We start from the raw sequence: 22,326 nt of genomic DNA, 5'->3' as shown, positions 1-22,326 counted from the left end.
TTTTACAGTTTATCTCTCTATTGCATTATTAATACATCATGCACTAATACTTGCTCTATCCTTGTCCTTGTTATATGCAAGTGTGATTGGCTGGTTGTACACACTGTAAACCCTGATGCTCAAAGTAATTAAACATATTGAGTACTGTTAACTTAAATAATTACAATAAGTTCAAATTAATAGACCTTTATGAGTATTTAGAACTTTTTGGTATTTATGAGTTTGTAGAAATGACATTTTTCAAGTTAGCTGAACAAATTTTATTTTATGTGTCTTTTAAGTACTTAAGTAACAGTAACTGTCACCTTAAAGTTCCACCAACTTGGCTCAGTGGTAGGTGTTTCACCTGCCATGTGAAAGGCCCGGGTTCGATTCCCAACAACTGGATGAAGTGCCTGTCCCAAGACCAGATAAAATGGAAGGGTTACATCAGGAAGGGCATCTGGTGTAAAACCTCTGCCAAGCTTGTGTGCGGGACGGATTGTCTGCTGTAGCGACCCATTGCCCGGAGCAGCCGAAAGACCAACAACAATTTATTTGATTTGCAACAACTAAAAAAAATGAGTACAACAAACTCAAAAACTCATAGTTCCATTTACTTAAAACTGGAAACATCATTGCTTAAAAAAAATAATAATTGTAACTGATTACCTCAAATTTTTTGAGCTTTGCCAACTTATTCGGGTTTACAGTGCACATACATGCAAGAAGATTCTTGTACATCAAAAAGGAGAAATATCCCCTGTACATTTTCTTGAGGTTTGGACTGTAGCTACTAGCTACTGGCATGCAAGCTGGTTTGTATCATCATGAGAGTTAATATGATATCTAAAGTTTAAGTGAAGGCAGAAATAGCTGGTGTAAGGTACTGTGGCAGAAGCTAATGTTTTCCTTTGGTGCCTTTGCAAACATTCATATTCGATATCCTGTTCATGAGTGATTATTTCTTGTATTGTCATATTTAAAGATGATTTACGCATTTGAATATTTATATGAGTAAAGAACTTAAAATTTACACCAAAGTATATTTTTTTAATAGTAATTGCACCTTTACTCAAGTAAGAAATGTGTATTATTATTATTGTTATTATTACTTTCTTAAGTCACTTTTCATGCATATTTGCACAGCTATTGCCACTTATTTCCCTCCCCCCACCCCCATATTCCTATATTTCTATATTTTGTAATATTTTTATTATGCCCTAATTTGTACAGTTTATTTTACTATCTAAATGTATTTTCTTTCGTATTTCTTTTTATTAATATTTATTTAATAGTTATAGATAGATAGATAGTTTTTATTTTCTTTTTAAGGTCACTGGCGGTCGTACAAGCATTTCACTGCATATCGTACTGTGTATGACTGTGTATGTGACAAATAAAATTTGAATTATTGTTGTTATTAACTGCTACAATAAGTAGTTGGTTTGATTTCATATTATAATTTAAAGACAAACAATGTTCTTAACACATTGTGTCTAAAAGAAAAAGCATTATTTTAAAAAGCAGCATGACAAATAATAGAGACAAAAAATATACCCACAAAACAAAAAAAACTGTTCAAAAGTGGTTTTAAAGAATTTCTCTCTTTTCGCAATGTGTTAACTATATTTCAAAGTTTTCTTTTTAACTGAATGACTATTTCGGAAAATTGACATCAAGCCCAGACACACTCTTTTGTCCTCAGCCTAAGAAACTCTAGCTGTGAGCCTTTACAAGAGCATGGAAACATGACTTTGGCCTCACACATTTGACTGACAACATATGGTAGGGTTAAAATCTGACAAAAAAAAAAAAAAAAAACCCTTGAGAAGACTTTAGCTAGCAAGCATTTAAAATGTTTCCATTGCTGAAATGTCTGAAACAAATCTAACTACCCTTTCCAACAGCAATTCTGTCAGATTTTCTGGAAGTAAAGTGCAATGATGGAACAGCCCAGAAATGCACTTTTGGCCACCGAAAGAGACAGCATGGGTTCACTAGGTTACCCAAATGGTTTTAATCATCTAGGAAGAGGCTACATTTGTGAAAATGCTTGTGAAAATCTATTACTTTAAAATTTCAGTTTTTATTTAAAAATATTAATCAATAAATGTGTAAATGGTAAACTACAATTAGAATTGGATCACAAAAACCTACTTTACTCCACCTAACCAAAACTGGAATATGTTATATATGTGTGCACACATGCATATTCCTTAGACACAAAGTCTTGCAGTGGTCCACTAAAATGCCATTATTGAAGCTCTCGCTCTTTCTCTTTCTCTCTCTCTCTTTTAGCTTGCCTTTATGCGTTCATTTTTTTAAACTACTCTAAATGTGGGCAATTGCCCATTACATGTATATGTGCCCATTCCAAAACATGGACACTAATACTCAGCCTCAGCTGGTTACCCCATTCCCTTTTTAAAAGCCTCAATAATTATAGAAAGACTTTTCACCAGATTTTGGGGCATACCTGAGTGAATATGTGCCTATTCAGCCATTTTGTCTGCAAAAAAGAAGCACACATCACAGTCAATGTTTCCAGAAGGACAGTGACAGATACTCTTAGATTTTCAGAATTTTCAAACTTGGCCACAAATTGGACATGAGATTAGCGAAGCAAAGGATTAGCACATTAAAAAATATTTTTTAAAGTATGTTTATGTTAAAATGAATAATTTAATTACTTTTGACTGCATAGTTGATTCACCCTATTTTTCATCTTATTCCTAAAATTTTTGTACTCTACAGTACTCTATGTAGGCCTCAACGTGGTGAAGTCAATCCCTTCTCAGTCCACACTTCTAATGCTTAGCCATGAGCTTAGTGGTCTACACTTAGTTGTAAATTTTAATTTGGTTGCCACTTGTACGATCCTGTAGAAATGCCTCCTACAAAAGAATTCATGTGATCTCCCCCTCAGCATCTATCAGGGGAATCTTTTATGAGGGTTACTGAGCAGGGCTCAAATCATACTGTATGTAAGTGACTTGTGGGTTAGGAAAGTTCTGGCTGTGGCCTACTGTTTATGGGCATGTTGCATGTGATATGTGATATTCAGCACCAAAAAGGTGTTTTATATTACTTTAGAACTCCGGTCTGGGCATTCTGGCCATGGTACTCAAGCTAACTGAACTTGACCTTGCATCATTAGAACACTGATTTTCCCATTCTTTGTTGCTGTGGCTTCCATGAAAGATTGTTGTGCCCAAGAAAAGAGAAAGGCATTTAGCCAAAGAAAGTATATAGGGGTCTGTCTATACATGAAGCAGGCCTGTTGCATTGCTACTGATAGCTCTTGCACGACTCTACACTGTAAACCCGAATAAGTTGGCAAAACTTTAAAAAAAATTTGAGGTAATCAGTTACATCAATTTTTTGGAGTAAAGATGTTTTCTATTTTAAGTAAACAGAACTATCAGTTTTTGATACTTATCCATATTAATCATTCTTTATTTGCATTAATGAGTAGCCTAACTCATACTATTTAATAGTAATTAACTTTTTTTTTTAGTTGTTGCGAATCAAAGAAATTGTTGTTGGTCTTTCACCTGCTCCTGGCAATGGGTCGCCACAGTGGACCATCCGGTCCGCACACAAGCTTGGTACAGGTTTTACACCAGATGCCCTTCATGAAGCAGCCTTACCATTTTATCTGGGCTTGAGACAGACACTTTATCCAGTGGCTGAGAATCAAAACCAGGCCTTACATGTGGCAGGCGAAACACCTACCACTGAGCCACCAGTGCCCTGTTACAAATCAAATAGGTAATTTATATTTCTTTAGCTGAATCTGAAAGTACAAAATATATGAATTTTAAGAAAATGGGTTGCTACATGTATTAAAGGTATCAAAATTAACATTATGGTACAGTTAGAGCAAGGCTGTACTGTATTTATCCAAAATCTCCTGCTTCCAAGCAGTTTAGGATTCCTGCTTGACAGAACAATCAGACTTGCCTGCTCTTTAGGAAAGTAGACAAAAATCTACTGATATACTTCACTTAACGGTGAAGATTTGCCCTGTAACAATTTTATTCAATTGTTACACTACTTTTTCTAAGTATCTGGAATCTCCCTCTAGTTCCCCAGAACATGAGACCTGGGGTGTAAAAATTTTATAGAATACCTATTTGAGAATATAGTCAATTTCCTAGCTGTAGCAGTGGGAAATAAGCAGAAGATAGACGTGGGTAAAGCGTACTGCTTTTGACCTGTGACTCATTATGCAATTTTATTTATGTGTATGGGATAGAAAATATATCTTTCCTCCCAGGATCTCGCAGACTTGTGTGTATATGTATTTATAAGTGCTGAAAAATAGTTAAGTATTAAGGAAATAATACTTGTCTAAAGTAGGCTTAAAAATCCATTGATGGAATTTTTTTTTTTTTTTTTCATTTTTCTTTTAGACCTTCACATTCACCAAAGTGCTGAAACTCGGGTAATAGAGTTGTTCTCTAACTTAGTTCTCACTAATCACCAATTACATCAAAGACCTTGTAACCATCCAGCAGAATCCTCACCATGAGCTCCTTCATATCAGCAACAAGCAGGAGGAGCACTTCCAGACCCTGAGCAAGGGGCAGCAGGTACAGCACACCAGAGCCTGGTTCAGACCAGGGTATTCCAACTGGAAACTCATCAACTAGCATGACAACACCTTACCTCACCCTGGCCAAGATGGATTGCCATGATGACCGTCAGGCATTTATTAAGCTGCCCAAGCAACTATGGCCAGCTCACTTGCTCCCCTTCTCATCGATCACCAATCCCCAATCACAGAAGTCAGAATCAGTCGATACTGATTACCAATGTCTGATCACAGGTGTGTGGGATATTTTAGGATCTTAAAGTGTTCTATTTATTGTGTAGTATTGTTTATTTATTTACTATTTATACCAGTAAGCAGTGCACAAATATAATTAAGAACTGAGAAAGTATCATAAATGTAAAACGTTTATTTATTGGAAGGCAACATATGCAATATATTCCATGCTCTTATTATGTCATGTAGATTATAGCATGAAATGCTTTTCTAAAATGTGACTGTCCTATTATACTCACTTATCATAACATGCAGTATGTGAAACTAGCCTGCGTCAATGAATAACAAATCGAAACACTCCATGGAACATTTTTAAAGAAACACGGACACTTTGTATTTGGCAAGCCAATCATGGCTACTCATTAGTAATCTGTGAAGGCAGACAGAGAAGGTCTATTACTCTTATGATCCAGAATGTGTGTAGCCATGCAGAATAGTCATTCACTTTTAACCCGCATACATAAAGTAGTAAGATAAACCTGAGCCAGAGCTGGGAACTGCTCTTTATTTTTCTCCTCTCTATTATTTTTGTGACAATGGCTTTATCCCTTTTACTCTCTGCAGAATAAGGCTTGAACTTTGTGAGAGCTTTTGCTGTAGCTGGTTGAATGAGCGTTGAGTTAGAAGACTTAGGAAAACTTTTCATACTCAAATTGTTCTTTAATCTTAAGTGCCGAATCAGGTGTTGTGTGAAAGCTTTGGCAGTATATTTGACATATTTTAAAGAGATGTGGTAGTATTCCTAGACAGGCGCCGCCATGTTGATGTGGCTGTCAACTCATGTATTTTTGTGTCATCACAATAGCATCGGTCTATGTGTAAAAAATCTGTAAAAATTAAGAATTATTGTCCGATTTCAATTGATGGCCAATTGTTTGGAGCAACCCTTACATCAGTAATAATTATTGCTGAGGTCTGCAATGCATATAGTGAAAGAAGTGTGCAATTGGGTGGGTGAAAGTACAGTCTCTGGGTTTCCACTTGGGTCAGGTGTGTCCCTACATTGATAAAACTGCAGCAATTGCAACAGGAACCGCCTTCCCTAGGCCTAAGACCAAAAATGGAGTTAGGCAGTTCTTGGGGCTGATGGGTTATTATACCTGTAGCAGGTTTATCCCTAGTTTTTAGGGTCCTCACTTTCACTACTTGCTAGAGTGCCTACAGCTTCATCTCTGTTTGGATCATGCCCTGCTCCAGTGGCTCCACCATGTGAGGGAAGACAACGTGTGGCTCACTCGTTGATTTATGGCACTTCAGCCTTTAAAATTTGAACTGGTACACAGGCCAGGTGCACAGAGGAATGTGGTGGATATCCTTTTCCATCAAGTGAGAGAGTCAGCTGCAGGATGGATGGCTGTACAACCTGAGTCAGGCAGTAGAGTGTGTGTGGCAAGAGATTGTACTTTTTAATGAACATGTTTGTAGTAAGTAGTGATTGTTGGAAAAGGAGTTCATTGCTAATTCTGTTGTGTTTCTGACACTGATGTACCTGGGACTCAACTCCTTACATTCTGGGGAATTATAAAAGCCTTTGGTGCCCAATCAGCCTCTGTCACCTGGTTGACAGCATTGCATGTCTCCACAGTGCCAGTCAACCTGTTCCTTGTTGCTTCCTGACGCTTGTTCTAGATGTTGATGTGTGCATTTCTTGCTTACTTATTCACAGCTGGAGAGTCTGTTGGGAATATCGCTTACTGGCAACAGGGGAGGCTGTTACCTGAGCAGGCATTTTTCTTTGGAGAAGCATACTATAACTAGGATAATTATGTGATAAATTCCACTGCCAAATGGAACTTTGGCCATTGTGGTCTAGGGAGGCATATTAATGTAGCTTGCTGCAAATGATGCAAAAGCTCCCCCTGGTTTCTCCACAAAGAAAAAACCCACATAGTATAAGAACATGGAGGACCTAAGGTAATGTATTCCATAGTATGTTGTCTGGTGAATGAAAGGAGATGCAAGGGGTTGCATTGGGTAGTAGTACTGGGTAGAATATTGATGGTACACTCATAATGTATAGGGAGTGTGTAGTCAGGCCAAAGACGGTGGTATTATTTGTAAGAGATATTAGCTGAGGTGGAAGCTAGTGAGAGTTGTTCAAAGAGACCATGAACCTTGGGGGGTATATTCATGGGAACCCAAAGATTATGGCGTAGTGAGGGTAATCAGAAGATTAGTTTTTGTGCAAAATGTGATCTGGTCCTCCCTTAAGTAACACTTGATAAAATAAGTTACTGGCTGCACCAGTATCAGTGCTGCAAGACAAAATCAACACCTGAATTATTTAGTATCGTAAGGAATTAATGTGAAAATGGGAGAGATTGACACAATGGGGGAAGCCATGGGAGGTGTTAGTGCCAAGACAGGTGCATGCTAATTGTATACAGGGCACATTCTCAGGAAATTATTTGGTTAACTGCAAATTCATTTTTAAGGACTCTGCATGAACATTGTATTCCAGGGTACTCTGCATGAACTGTGTATGATCATAAATGTGTTAGGATAGTTCTACAAAGATTTAGGATAGGCTCTCACTGCCCTTGAATCATTCTACAGTAGCCCATGTGAGTGCTTTTCCAGTGAGGGATTTGAACAGTTGTGCTAATTTTCTGTTGTTCAGCAAATCTTTGCTAATGAAATAAAGGAAGATTTAGAGCAGAAAACCTTTACAGAGAGTGGTTTCTCTGTAAATAACTAGGTTGTGTGGGGAATGCAAGCACCTGTGGATAATGTCTAAATTTGATCTTGGGAGGTATCTCTGAGATGGCCACTATATTTTGCCAATCTGTTTCACCTTGAGGGATTGTGACTTTCGTAGGCTGTGGTGATTTTTGTGAGAAATGACATTGACACATAATGACATTGACTCACCAAGACATTAAAACCGCTAATGAACCCTGTTAGCCCTAAAGATTATCAACTTTTTGTTAGAAGATATACTGTTGCAAGTAAAAATATGTGAACCCTTTGGGATTACATGGAGTTTAGCATGAATTGGTCCTAAAATGTGCTCTGATCTTCATCTAAGTAACAACAATAGAAAAACACTCACTTACTCATCTTCTATACCGATTTATTCTGTATTCAGGGTTTCGAGGATCTGGAGCCTATCCCAGGAGGTATAGGGCACAAGGCAGGGTACACCCTGGACAGAGTGCCAATCCATCACAGGGCACACACACCCATTCACACACTATGGGCAACGTTTTTGGAAATTTAGCCTAACCTGCATTTCTTTGGACTGTCGAAGAAAACCCGAGTACCCAGAGGAAACCCACCAAGCACGAGGAGAATATGCAAACTTGAGCCTGGCCGGGAATTGATCGCAGACCCTTGAGGTGCCAGGCAGCAGTGCTAACCACTAGACTAACGTGCCGCCGTAGAAAAGCAGTCTGCTTAAAATAATATTACACATACATTATATGTTTTCATGCTTTTATTGAACATAACACATAAACATTCACAGTGCAGGGTGGAAAAAGTATGTGAACTTTTGGACTTAATAACTGGTAACTCTTTTGGCAGCAATAACCTCAACCAAATGTTTCCTGTAGTTGCAAATCAGACCTGCACAAAGATCTGGAGTAATTTTGTACCACTCCTCTTCACAAAACTGTTTTAGTGTAGCAATATTCTTGAAATGTCTGGTGTGAATCGCTCTCTTAAGGTCATGCCACAGCATTTCAATTGGGTTGAGGTCAGGACTGGGCCACTCCAGAAGGCGTATTTTGTTCTGTTGAAGGCATTATTATGTTGAATTACTTGTATGCCTTGGGTCATTGTCCTGTTGCATCACCCATTCTCTGCGGAGCTTCAGTTGGCAGACAGATGGTCTTACCTTTTCCTGCAAAATGTCTTGATAAACTCAGGAATTCCTTTTTTTCATCAATGACAACAATCCGTCCATGACCTAAAGCAACAAAGCAGCCCCAAATCATGATGCTCCCTCCGCCATGCTTTACAGTGGGGGTGAGGTTTTGATGTTGGTGTGTTGTGCCTTTTTTTCTCCACACATAGTGTTGTGTGTTTTTTTAAACAACTCAAATTTGGTTTCATCTGTCCGCAGAATATTTTGCCAGTAGTTCTGTGGAACATCCAGGTGCTCTTTTGCAAACACGCTGCAATTTTTTCTTTGGACATCAATGCCTTCCTCCGTGGTGTCCTTCCATGTACTGCATGTTTTTATTTTCTTATTGTAGATGTGTCAACAAAAATGTTAGCATGTGCCAAAGATTTTTGTAAGTCTTTAGCTGACACTCTAGGATTCTTCGTTTCCTCATTAAGCATTCTGCGCTGTGCTCTTGCAGTCATCTTTACAGTACGACCACGCCTAGGGAAAGTAGCAACAGTGCTGAACTTTCTCTATTTGTAGAAATGTGTCTGAATAGACACATAAACATCAAGGCTTTTGGAGATACTTTTGTAACCCTTTCCAGCTTCATGCAAGTCAACGATTCTTGATCGTAGGTCTTCGGAGAGCTCTTTTTCTGCGAGGAATGGTTCATCATGATTGGACTCAACGTTGGCTCACTCCTGGCTCCAATTAGCCCTTGGAGAAGTCATTAGGCTAGGGGTTCACATACTTTTTCCACCCTGCACTGTGAATGTTTATATGTTATGTTTAATAAAAACATGGAAACATATAATGTTTGTTTAGTATTATTTTAAGCAGACTGTGTTTTTCTATTGTTGTGACTTATGAAGTTCAGAGCACATTTTATGACCAATTCATGCAAAACTCAGGGTTCACATACTTTTTCTTGCAACTGTAACCACTTTTCCATGAAGAACATTTTAGTTTGTTCCTGCAGTAGGCCTTTTATGACAATAAGGATATTATTATATTATCGGTAAATCTTCTTTTCAAAAATATTGCTCATAAAGCTTAACCTCTAAAGACTAACTGCTTCCCAAAATATCGTGTAGTCCAAATAATGCCAGAATGCCTTTGTGACTATTAAGCCACCATTACATAACTCCCAGGTTATTGCAATGTTATGCAACTACCTCCCTTTTAAATCTGGATTTTATCATCCCAAATGAATCTTTCGACTTTATCCAAATCCAAGAAAAATAGTTTTTTTTTTAAACAAATGATGTCTTCTTTGTTTGTAAAAAGTATGTCATTGGATGTAAAAAGTGTACAAGTAAATAATTAAAATGTCCTGATTTGTATATATAAGTGAATATATAAGTATAGTACAATTTAAAAGCACATATTTTGCATATACTACTTATGCATATATTGTATATAAAGAATAACAATTAAAATTACAAAAAAGATGAGCAACTAAAGTTGCACATATATTTTAACTATAAATATGTAACATACAGTATACTGAATAGAGGTGGATAGAAATTAAGAACAGCTTTGTTCCCCTTATACAGTTCAACAGCTTCATGAGTCATTCTGAGACTCATTTAAGACTGTGTGTACATTCACAAGAAATGGTAATTAATCACAACTAATTCTAAATAGATTGCTTGGTAAATAGATTGGTTTAATATAGGCATTCAGTAGATAGAAACACACTGAAAGTAGTGAAAATAGCATGATGGTTAAAGGGGCCTCTGAAAGCACTAAATGTTTAAAAAATAGCAGATCAGTGTATTTAGGAAAATGGCACAAACCTGTGAAGAGCTGTGGAAAGCATAGGGGCCTCGCACAGACAGGAATTCTTGAACAGGAAGAAGAAGCTGCAGTTTGGCATCAATGTGAAAGAGTTGGTCAAGTTCAGCTGCTTTGGGTGTATAACCTGCATCCAATGTTGTGGACACAGCACACAGGGAAAGGTCTGTCTGCATGGATGACAGCACAATTAAGTCAGAAATGTGCAAAATATTAAACAATTATGTTTGGATTAAAGGTTTCAGTAAACAATGAACAAACAGTTGAGGATTAACTTTGAGTACTGGTTTATAATTTGACTCCATGTATTGTCTGTAAATGATCTCTCTAAAACTGCTTATTATCATCTTAACAAAAGATCCAAATAAAAAATATGCAACTTTCCATGAGAAAATTTTGTGCCGCTAACTGGCTCTGCTGCCCCTCAAAGGAAGTTTCAGCTAGTTCAGGATAAAACAGATCATGTCTTTATCAAGAGAAAAATATGACTGCTCATAAGTAAAATACAAGCTCAGTTTGCACCATGGATGTAACCAATTAACAGTTAGGGTTAAGTAATCAGCATTAGGTTTTCTTCTTCTTGTGGTTTTCTTCTTCTGGCACATACTCCAGAGTGATGCCTACTGTAATTTATATGTCAGGGATTTATAGGACTTTATTTTAAAGGATGTAAATAATATTTGGTATTAGAAATACATAAACAGCATATAAATTCTAAATGAAAACCAATAAAACACCAATAGCAATGCCCTATTTATATTTAGATACTACTAAATAGAACCAGAAGATATGAGCACATCACACCTACCTTATCTTCACTTCATTGGCTCCCTGTGAAATTTTGCATTGATTTTAAAATACTACTCTTGACATATAAAGCATTAAATGGTCTCGCGCCACAGTATCTGAGCGAACTGCTAGTGTCTTACGATCCGCCACGCCTACTTTGATCAAAGGATGCAGGCTGCTTATCAGTACCGCGTGTTATGAAAACTACAGATGGGGACAGAGCTTTTTCTCACAAAGCCCGAAAATTATGGAATAGTCTTCTAAATAGTGTTCAGGACTCAGGCACAGTCTCAGCCTTAAGTCCAGGCTAAAAACCAATTTATTTAATCAAGCATTTTTATAAATAGATTTGTCCGGGGTAAAGGAGCAGATCTGGGAGACTCATGGACATAGAGTATTATGGTGAACTGGTATGTTTAGATGCTGTCCACCCCACTCTCATTGATCACTCAGGTTTGTTGACGGTGAGGTGATTGGTTGCTTTACATCTCAGGGAGCCCTCATGCCTGTGTTTCCTTCTGGCTCTCCCTTTTAGTTATGCTGTTATAGTTAGTCCTGCCGGAGTCTCCGCTTGTACTCTACAGTAAATATACATTTACATTATACATCATATGACTGTGACCAGACCTAACTGTTATCTCTTCTCTTCTGCTCTCTCTCCTGCTCTTTATCTTCCCTCTCCCCCCTCTCTCTCCTTCTCTCTCTCTCTGTCGAGCTACACATGTTGTTCCTGAGCTGCCAGTGATCCAGACCCCCTCTGCCCTCCGGACCTGTTTGACCCATCCTGGTGCCCCGCTTCTGGTTGGAGATCTCATCACATGGATGCTTCGTGTGTCTCTTTGGGATGTGTCTCGTGTCTGGGGATGGTTCTTTTTACCAAGAAGACAGATCCGCCTCGACTGGTGTTGGCAGCTGTTTCTTTAAAGACTTGACAGTTCAATAGTTCATACAAGTCTACCTGAGCATCCAATAACTACCTGGACTCCATATTAACATCAATTAACATCAACTGTTATGCTGAACTGCCTGCCAACTAACACACAGTATGAATGCAGATCAATCCCTGCTTTCTGTTTCACCCAAATGAGGATGGGTTCCCTGTTGAGTCTGGTTCCTCTCAAGGTTTCTTCCTATTACCATCTCAGGGAGTTTTTGCCACTGTTGCCCTTGGCTTGCTCACCAGGGACGATCTGACCATTTTGATTCATACACATTCAAATTCCATACAAACTTCAAAATTCTTTTGATTGTGTAAAGCTGCTTTGGGACAATGCTAATTGTTAAAAGCGCTATACAAATAAAATTGAATTTAATTAAATTGAATTGAAGATTTTCATTTCCATAATTTACTTTTTATTTTGTAAAGTTGCATCCATAAATCTCCTCTTTGCTCTTTCTCTAGTCCTTCTGCCTGGCAGTTCCAACCTCAGCATCTTTCTACCGATATATTCACCATCTCTTCTCTGAACATGTCCAAACCACCTCAATCTGGCCTCTCTGACTTTATCTCCAAAACATCTAACATAAGTTGTCCCTCTAATGAACTCATTTTTGATCCTATCCATCCTTGTCCTCCTGTCTTTTCTTCAGTGCCACTGTATCTAAGTCATAGAGCATTGCTGGTCTCACCACTGTCCTTTCCTTTCATTCTCGCTGATACTCTTTCGCACAACACATACTCTTTCGCACAACTCTATCGCACAACACACCTGCTTCTTTTATTCACCCATTCCAACTTGCCTGTACCCGCCTCTTCACCTCTGTTGAACACTTTCTGTTGCTCTAGACCGTTGGCCCTACGTACTTAAAATCCTGCACCTTCTTTACCTCTGCTCCCTGTAGCCTCACAGTTCTTCTTGGGTCCATCTCATTCACACTCATGTTTTCCTTCTTGCTGCGGCTAACCTTCATTCATCTGCTTTCCTAAGCATACCACCTCTCAAAATGTTCCTCAACCCGTTCCCTGCTCTCGCTACAAACCACAAAGTCATCTGCAAACATCATAGTCCATAGTCCGAACAAAAAAGGGCTTAGAGCTGATCGTTGATGCAGACCCATCTCCACCTTAATGTCATGTCCCTCACCACTCTGCATCCTCTCACTCTCCAAGATCTTGTTAAACAAACTAGTCAGAAACTCTACTGTCACCTCTTCTATTTTTTGTTCTCTTTTGATTTTCTCATTCATCAACTCCTCAAAGTACTCCTTCCATCTTCCCATCACTGTCCTGGCATCTGTCAATACATTTCCATCTTTATCTTTAATCACTTTAACCTGCTGCACATCCTTCCCATCTCTTTCTTTCTGCCTTGGCAACCTGTACAGATCCACCTTTCCCTCCTTACTGTCCAGCCTAGCATACAAGTCCTCATATGCTCTTTGTTTGGCCTTTGCCACCTCTACCTTCACCTTACGCTGCATCTCCCCGTACTCCTGTCTACTCTCTTCAGTCCTCTCAGTGTCCCACTTCTTTTTAGCTAGCCTCCCTCCCTGTATACACTCCTGGACTTCCTCGTTCCACCAAGTCTCCTTGTCCACTTTTCCCTTATCTGATGATACAACAAGTACCCTGCTACCTGTCTCCCTGATCACATTAGCTGTAGTTGTCTAGTCAACTGACAGCACCTCCTGATCACCCTAGTCTCAACTCCTCCCTAAAGACTACACAACATTCTTCCTTTCTTAGCTTCCACCACTTTGTCCTCTGCTCTGCCTTTGTCCTCTTCACCATCCTCACCACCAGGTTTATTTTGCACACCACCATTCTGTGTTGTCTGGCTACACTCTATCCTACCAATACTTTGCAGTTACTAATCTCTTTCAGATTACAACGTCGACACAAGATGTAGTCGACCTAAGTGCTTCGCCCCCACTCTTATATGTCACCCTATGTTCTTGCCTCTTCTGGAAGAAAGTATTTACTACTGCCATTTCCATCCTCTTTGCAAAGTCCACCACCATCTGTCCTTCTACATTCCTGTCCTGAAGACCAAACCTGCCCATCACATTTTCATCACCTCTGTTCCCTTCCCCAACATGTCCATTGAAGTCTGCACCAATCACCACTCTTTCACCTTTGGGGATGCTCTGCATCACTTAATCTAACTCGCTCCAGAATTTCTCCTTCTCTTTTAACTCACATCCTACCTGTGAGGCATAACCACTAACAACATTGAACATTATCCCTTTAATTTCCAGCTTCAGACTCATCACCCTATCTGATACTCTCTTCACCTCTAGAACATTTCTTACAAACTCCTCTTTTGGGATAACTCCTACTCTATTTCTTTTCCTATCCACCCTATGGTAAAACAATTTGAACCCTGATCCTAAGCTTCTGGCCTTGCTACCTTTCCACCTGGTCTCCTGGACACACAGTATATCCACCTTTCTTCTCTGCATCATATCAACCAACTCTCTTCCCTTCCCTGTCATGGTCCCAACATTCAAAGTCCCTACTATCACTCCTAATCTCTCGCTTTCCTTTTCTCTCTCTGCTTTTAAACACGCCTTCCTCCTCTCCTTCTTCGACCAGCAGTAGCCCAATTTCCACCAGCACCCTGTAGGTCAACAGCACCAGTGGCGGTCGTTTTTAACTTGGTCCACGACCGATCCGGTATAGGAATTATATTTGTGATTCACATCATTAATTTGGCAAATGTTTTACGTCGGATGCCCTTCCTGACACAACTCTCTGCATTTATCCAGACTTAGGACTGGCACAAGAAAACAGTGAGACATGTATACTGTATTTAATAAGTGTATATTTAATAAGTGTATATTTAATAAATGTATATTGAGACATGTATATTTAATAAGTGCGACATGTATATTTCTTATAGTCTATATGGCCAATAGGTTGTTAACACCTTCCCAGCCCATTCATGTGTTTGTTGAGTCCCATTTTTGTTTAAATCCCATTATTTTGGGATTTTTTTCCCCACTAGAATTCATAAAGTGGCTTTGCTGATTTGCTCCTTCATTTATAAGAGTACCAATAAGCTCAGGCACTGATTGTGGGTGAGGAGGCCTGAGGCCTCCAAATTCAGTGGTTCAATCTCCAGCACCACTCCTTAGTTCCTCGTGCAATACCACAGTTTATTCACGTCATACACTTTCTCTGGATCTACAAAAACACAAGGTAACTCCTCTCAGGTGTGGCAGAGAGGTATGTGCAAGAAATGTACAGTGAAAAGGACAGTGTTACAGCAGTGAGGTGTGTCGTAGGTATGACCAGCTGGTTTAAGATGGAGGTGGGATTGCACCGGGGATCGGCTCTTAGCCTCTTCCGGTTTGCACTGGTGATGGACAGGTTGACGGATGAGGTTGGACAAGAGCCCCCATGGACTATAATGTTTGGAGATGATACTGTAATCAGCAGCAAGAGTAGGGAGCAGGTTGAGATGGGAGAAGGAGAGATGCAATGGAGAGAAGAGGCATGAAGATCAGTAGGAGCAAGACAGAGTACATGTGTATAAATAAGAGAGATGGTACGGGAAATGTGTACAGTAGCTGCAAGGAGTAGAGGTAAGGAAGGTAAATAAGTTTAAATATTTAGGGTCAACTGTCCAAAGCATTGTGGAGTGTATTGGGAAGAAAATAGATAGTGTAATGGGAAGAGAAGTAAAAAAGAGAGTGCAGGCAGGGTGAAATGGGTGGAGAAAAGTAGCAGGAGTGATCTGTGACAAAAAAGTATCACCAAAAATAAACGAGAAAGGTTACAGGACGATAGTGAGTCCAGCAATATTGTATGGTTTGGAGATGTTGCCGCTGGCAAAAAGACAAGAAGCAAAGCTGGAGGTGCTGTGATTTGCTTTGACAGTGACAAGAATAGACAGGATTAGGAATAAGTATATTAAAAGAACAGTGCAGGTAGGTCGATTTAAGGAAAGTATGAGAGGCCAGACTACATGGGTTTGGACATGTGCAGAGGAGGGATGAGGGATATATCAGGGATGAAGGCCGAAAAGGAGGTTTATGGATGTGGTAAGGAAGGACATGCAGGAGGATGGAGTGACAAAAAAAGATGTGGTAGAAAGAGTTAACCAGAGACAAATGTCTGCTGTGGCAACCCATAATGGGAGCAACTGAGGAAGTTCCAGCACCAGTAAGCTGCCACAGGTTGGGCACTTAAGAATGGTCCTTAATCCTCTGGTGAGTTCTGTAGTTACCTGAGAGTTTTGTCATGATCAGGTCTTAAGAGTTTTAGGTTATGTAGCCATTAAAACTTAGAGCATGTTTAGCCATTTTTCGCAGTACTATATTTTATTAAAGGGGTAAAAGTCCTCCTCCTGGCCTCTGATCGGGGTTGCGTTTCTTTGCTTGTGTTATTTGACCTTAGTGCAGCTTTTGACACCAATGATCATAGTATTCTCTTTGATACTGTAGATTAGAAAATGTTGTGGGAGTTCAGGGGACCGGCCTCTCCTGGCTAAGTTCTTATTTAACTGATTGTTATCAGTTTGTAGATTTACTGTAAATGGTGACTATTCTACGTGTACTTACTGTAAGTAAAGTTTGTTGTTCCACAGATTTCGTTTTTTGGCCCACTGCTATTTTCTTTATACATGCTTCTTATGGGCAACATCATTTGTGAGCATGGTATTAGTTTCCTTTGTTGATGACACAGTTATATGTCTCAACAAACTCAAATGAGAAAAACCACCTCAATAAAGTTAAGGAATGTGTAAAGGACATTAAACACTGAATGCTAATTAACTGCCTTCTGCTTAATGACAATGACAGTGACAATAACCATCGTTAAAAGCACTATATAAAATTTAATCGAATTGAAGTACTCGGACCACCTGCAGCTAGAATTTAGTTCGCTGATCATACAGTAACTATGACCTTTCCGTTTAATCATGTGCAGCAGTAAAATAGCTGTTTTTTTACAATCAAGTGTCTTCTTTTGCCAGTCCCAAGTCTGGATAAATGCAGAGGGTTGTGGCTGAAAGGGCATCCAACATAAAACATTTGCCAAATCAGTCATGCAAATCATTAACAGGACTTCAATACCGGATCGGTCGTGGCCTGGGTTAACAACGACCACCACCATATACAGGTATGGACCTATAGGGAGCTTGTGGAAATTTGGCTACTGTTGGTCAAAGAAGGAGAGGACAAAGGAAGCATGCTTGTTGGCAGAGAGAGAGTAGGATATGCAAGAGTTTAGGAGTAACAGTAGGGACTGACAGGGAAGGCAAGAGATTTGGTTGACATGATGCATAGAAGAAGGGTGGACATACTGTGTGTCCAGGAGACCCGGTGAAAAAGTAGCAGGGCTAAAAGCTTAGGAGCAGGGTTTAAGTTGTTTTAACCTTGTTTGGGGTTGGGAAAAGATATGGAGTAGGAGTTATCCTGAAAGAGGAGTTTGTAAGGAATGTTCTGGAGGTAAAAAAGAATATCAGATAGGTTGATAAGTCTGATGCTGAAAATAGAAGGTGTGATGTGCAATGTTGTTGGTGGTTATACCCCATGGGTAGGATGTGAGTTAGAAGAGCAGGAGAAATAAACATATTAGAGCAGAGGCAGAATCACTCAGGTGGACTACATGTGTCAATGTTGTAATCTAAAAGAGATCAGTGACTGCAAAGTATTGGTAGGGGAGAGCGTAGCAAGACAACACAGGATGGTGGTGTGTAAAATGACCCTGGTGGTGAGGAAGGTGAAGAGGACAAAGGCAGAGCAGAGAACAAAGTGGTGGAAGGAGAAAAAGGAAGAATGTTGTGTAGTTTTCAGGGAGGAGTTGGGACAGGCTTTGTGTGGTCAGGGAGACAGGTAATCTAAGATGATCAGGGGGACAGGTAGGAGGATACGTGGTATATCATCAGGAAGGGGAAAAGTGGACAAGGAGACTTAGTGGTGTAATGAGAAAGTCCAGGAGTGTATACAGAAACAGAGGCTAGCTAAGAGGAAGTGGGAGACTGAGAGAACTGAAGAGAGTAGACAGGAGTACAGGGAGATGCAGAGTGAGGTAAAGGTAGAGGTGGAAAAGGACAAACAGCATACAGTATGAGGACTTGTATGCTAGGTTGGACAGTAAGGAGAGAGAGGGGGATCTGTACAGATCGGCAAGGCAAAGAGATAGAGATGGAAAGAATGTGCAGCAGGTTAGAGTGACGAACAGCCGAAAGACAAAGAAGAAGAAAAAAGAGGTGTAATTATAGATTCCAGTCTTTTATTTGTAGCTCATGTAGATAATAATACTAAGATAGCATTTTTTAATTTTAGAAATATTGTAATTACATGACATAAAAATGTGCTCACGCTTTTGTCACTTCTAGATTGAATTATTATTAACAAATACTGTCTGGATGTTCAATTAGGTGCATAAACAAGCTCCAGTTAGTTCAAAATGCAGCGGCCAGAGCCTCACTAGACCCAAGAGATATGAGCACATCACCCAATCAACCACTCACTGCACTGTCTTCCAAAAGATTTAAAAATACTACTTTTAACCTATAAAGAACTAAATGATCTTGCACCCCAGTACTGTACCTGCGTGAATTGCTAGTATTTTATTCACGCCTACTTTGATCAGAGGATTCTGGATGCTTGTCGGTACCCATGTCGGAACTCTTCTTCCTCATTCTCTCTCTCTCTCTCTTTCTCTCTCTTTGTCAAGCTAAACATGGTGCCCCTGAGCTGGCAGTGATCCAGACCCCCTCTGCCCTCCGGACCTGTCTCACTCATGTCAGTCATCTCATTCGCTTCTGGTTGGAGATCTTGTCACATGGAGGCCCTGTGTGGTCCGCTTGCGATGTGTGTGGTGACGGGGGATCGTTTCACTTGACTATGAAGATGGTCTTGGACTTGGCTGTTGCAGACAGCTGTTATCTGATGATCTGTGACAGCTGTCACTTAATAGTTCAGGAATGATATTCCTACAAACTTTTTTTTAAACAAAGTTTTTTTTTTTTTACCTGTGCCTCCAATAGTGAAAGTGGACTCCATCCTACAGTAACTTATCACCTCTCCTGTTAGACTGAACTTCCAGCATTCTAACATTCAGTATAACTGATGATCAATCTCTGCTATCAGTTATAACCCAAACGAGAATGATTTTCCTGTTGAGTCTGGTTCCTCTCAAGATTCTTTCCCTTTTGCCATCTCAGGGAGTTTTTTCCTTGCCACCTTCACCTTTGGCTTGCTCATCAGGGACAATCTAATCATTTTGATTCATACATATTTCTTCATACATTTCAAGCTTTTTCGCCTAATTATCTTTTTGTTTCTGTAAGGCTGCTTTACGAGAACGACCAGTGGTAAAGGTGGCATAAAAATAAAAATAGAAGTGAATTGTGTGAAATATAGGTCGTTTATATATGGGTAATAATATATGATACAAAACTATATGTTTGTTTTAAATAAAATCTCAGCTACAGTACAATAATATGATGGTTGTTAAAAAATGAAATATGTAATCTAAACTTTGATAAACAATTGGGAAAAACTTTAAAAATGATGAAAATGGATGAGCATGATTAGTTGTGTATCAAAGTCTTGAGTATGCAAATACAGTGAATAAAAATAAATGAAAACTGTAAAACAAATTTTGAAAACAAATATTCTGAGAAAAGTTTAACCCAGTAAAAATGTCTTTTCCTGGAGTAGACGGGGAGAAATGAGCATTCCCCCAATCATACGCAAGACTTTTCTTTCCCTGATCACACCCCATCACCCTCGCCAGGTTACCACTGGCAATCTTGATCTCTTGCATATTTGTCCCCCTCGGAGAAAGCAACGCCCTAAGCTGAGCAAAACATGTACATGTTAATAGCCTTCCTGTGAGAGGGAGTGTTGCTTAATGGCACAAAATGCACTTTTTGGATTTTGTGTGAACTGTTTGTATTTAAACTGATTTTTTAAATATTCCTTATGTGAGTCAGTGTTTTAAAAAAGGCATCTGTACACAAATGCCTTTAAGTTAAAATAATGCTTTTAATGGTGAATCCTTTGATGATTCTATAGAGATTCGCTAGTCATCACAGGGTTAAACCGAACTGCTTCAGAGACGCCATATTATGGCTGACTTTGTACTATTGCCAAATTCCCAAGAAGCTGGGGTATGCAAAAAAAAAAAAGAGAAAAAATACTGTGCTGTAAAGTATATGTGAGAAACAATGGGTGCTGCTTCTTCTTCTTATATTACCTCTAATCTCTAAAATAACTATTCAGAAAACACAAGAAATAGCAGCTTAATAGGTGTTTTAAACTGTTAGTGAATGAAGAGCAGTAGACATTAAGTAGATTATTTAAAAAAGCCTGAGGAAATTCCTTCAGCAGAGATTAATTGAAAATGACAACATAGGGAGAAATCTTCCTAGAACATTTGAAAAAGAGAAAATTGTAATACAGAACATCTGGATGTACTCGTATTAGGCACATACTGACTATATTATAAGGAAAAAGATGACATTTTAGTTTCAACTGCTTCATGCAACTGAAATTCTTTTTTTTCTTTAAGAATATTGTGATAAAATTTATATATATATATATATATATATATATATATATATATATATATATATATATATATATATTGAAAACCTGGATGACAGCATGCCAAAACGCATGAAAGCTGTAACTGCAAATCGGGGTTATTCCACCAAATACTGATTTCTTAATGTTATTTAGCCAAAGCATTAACATAATTTGTTTAAACTTTAATTGCATTTTGTTTTATTTGAGTTATTGAAGCTCTGCAAATACTGCATGATCCTGGGTTATTTTGACATGTTGTGATGTCATTTCCCCTTAAATATACACTCTATATAACAATAGTCATATTTTGAATTTAGGCGAAATATTGTCAGCAATTAAAAAAATGAAACTAATCTTTTCACACCAAGAACACCAAAGCTACAGTATATACTGTATATAATTTTTGTCCAGAGCTATATACCGTATATAAGCAGAGGTTTTTATAATAGAAATGGGGGTCTAAATCTAAAATAGGTCAAAAATAATATATTAATATTGTAATATGTTAAAGCTGGATATTAATAATATGATGCTTACAGTATTAGCAGTGTGAAAAGAGGAATGACTCAAAATTGAGAGTTGTTATGTTTTACAGTGGGTTTATAGCATTTAAATAATTTGGGGATTTGAAGTTGCTGTGTTTTAGGTAGTTGCTTTTAAACAATTTGGGGAACAAATTCCACAGAGACAGCATAATAAATAGAGAATAAAGGAACAGAAGGCATATGATGCTTATTAGCAGTGTAAAAAGAGGAAAACTCAGAATTAAGGGTTGCTGTGTTCTAGATAGTTGCATTTAAACAATTTGGGTATATTAGTTTGCTGTGTTCTAGGTAGTTGCATTTAAACAATTTGGGGAACAAATTCCACAGAGACAGGATAATAAATGAAGAATAAAAGAGCAGAAGGCATCTGCATTTAATCATGATGTCATATTAGATCCTGCCAAAGCTTTTCTGCGTCTGGTCATTCACGTGTCCTATTACTGGGATGAGCCAAAAGACATAAAAATTGTCTACACTTTGCACAATAGCAGGGGCTCACAATAACAGGAAGTCTTTCAGCCTGACCCTTTAAGAGGCCCCTGAGCATCTGCACTCCTCTGTTTGGTTGCCGTGCATAATTGGTGACGAACCCATTGCAGAGAAGTAAACCACACCATAAATGCAGCTGGCAGATCCTCTTGAGGAATGATGTGATATGCAGTATAAAAAGGAAACTGTGAAAAAATGCAGCTTAGCCCTATGTTTATAGTGCAAAAAAATTGTGAGAACATCCAGATATATATCATTAAATTAATTATGTTCACCACCCAGATGATGTCTTGCCTGAGAGAGACCAGTGTGTGTGTGTGTAAGTGTGTGTGTACCTCTGGTTCGGAAGTAGGACTGACAGAATGCTCCCCTTCATCTATGTCCTTGAGGAGTTCCTCTAATCGTTTTTTCTCTTCCTGTGTCAACAGTCCCAAACTTCCTCCACTACTGGCTAGCTGCATTCACACATACACATCTCCTTCAGAATGGGCAAAGCTAGAAAGACATGCTGAGAGAAACCGTAGATCACATGCTGGGACAAATGCAAGTGCTATAATTATACCCTAAAACATTTA

General features: G+C 38.8%; 1 protein-coding gene across 1 annotated transcript in view; it reads right to left on the bottom strand.

Annotated features, from left to right (window-relative positions):
• fsip1 (fibrous sheath interacting protein 1) overlaps positions 1-22,326 on the bottom strand; it is a 58,474-nt gene that overhangs the window by 22,701 nt on the left and 13,447 nt on the right. The window contains exons 8-9 of the mRNA XM_053510315.1: positions 22,087-22,206; positions 10,445-10,612 (exon numbers count right to left, since the gene is read on the bottom strand). Coding sequence (XP_053366290.1) covers positions 10,445-10,612; positions 22,087-22,206 — 288 coding nt within the window. The remainder of the gene's footprint in view (positions 1-10,444; positions 10,613-22,086; positions 22,207-22,326) is intronic.

This window comes from Clarias gariepinus, chromosome 13, assembly GCF_024256425.1.
Source record: "Clarias gariepinus isolate MV-2021 ecotype Netherlands chromosome 13, CGAR_prim_01v2, whole genome shotgun sequence".
Lineage (NCBI taxonomy): Eukaryota > Metazoa > Chordata > Actinopteri > Siluriformes > Clariidae > Clarias > Clarias gariepinus.
This window is presented reverse-complemented; position numbering and strand designations above follow the sequence as displayed.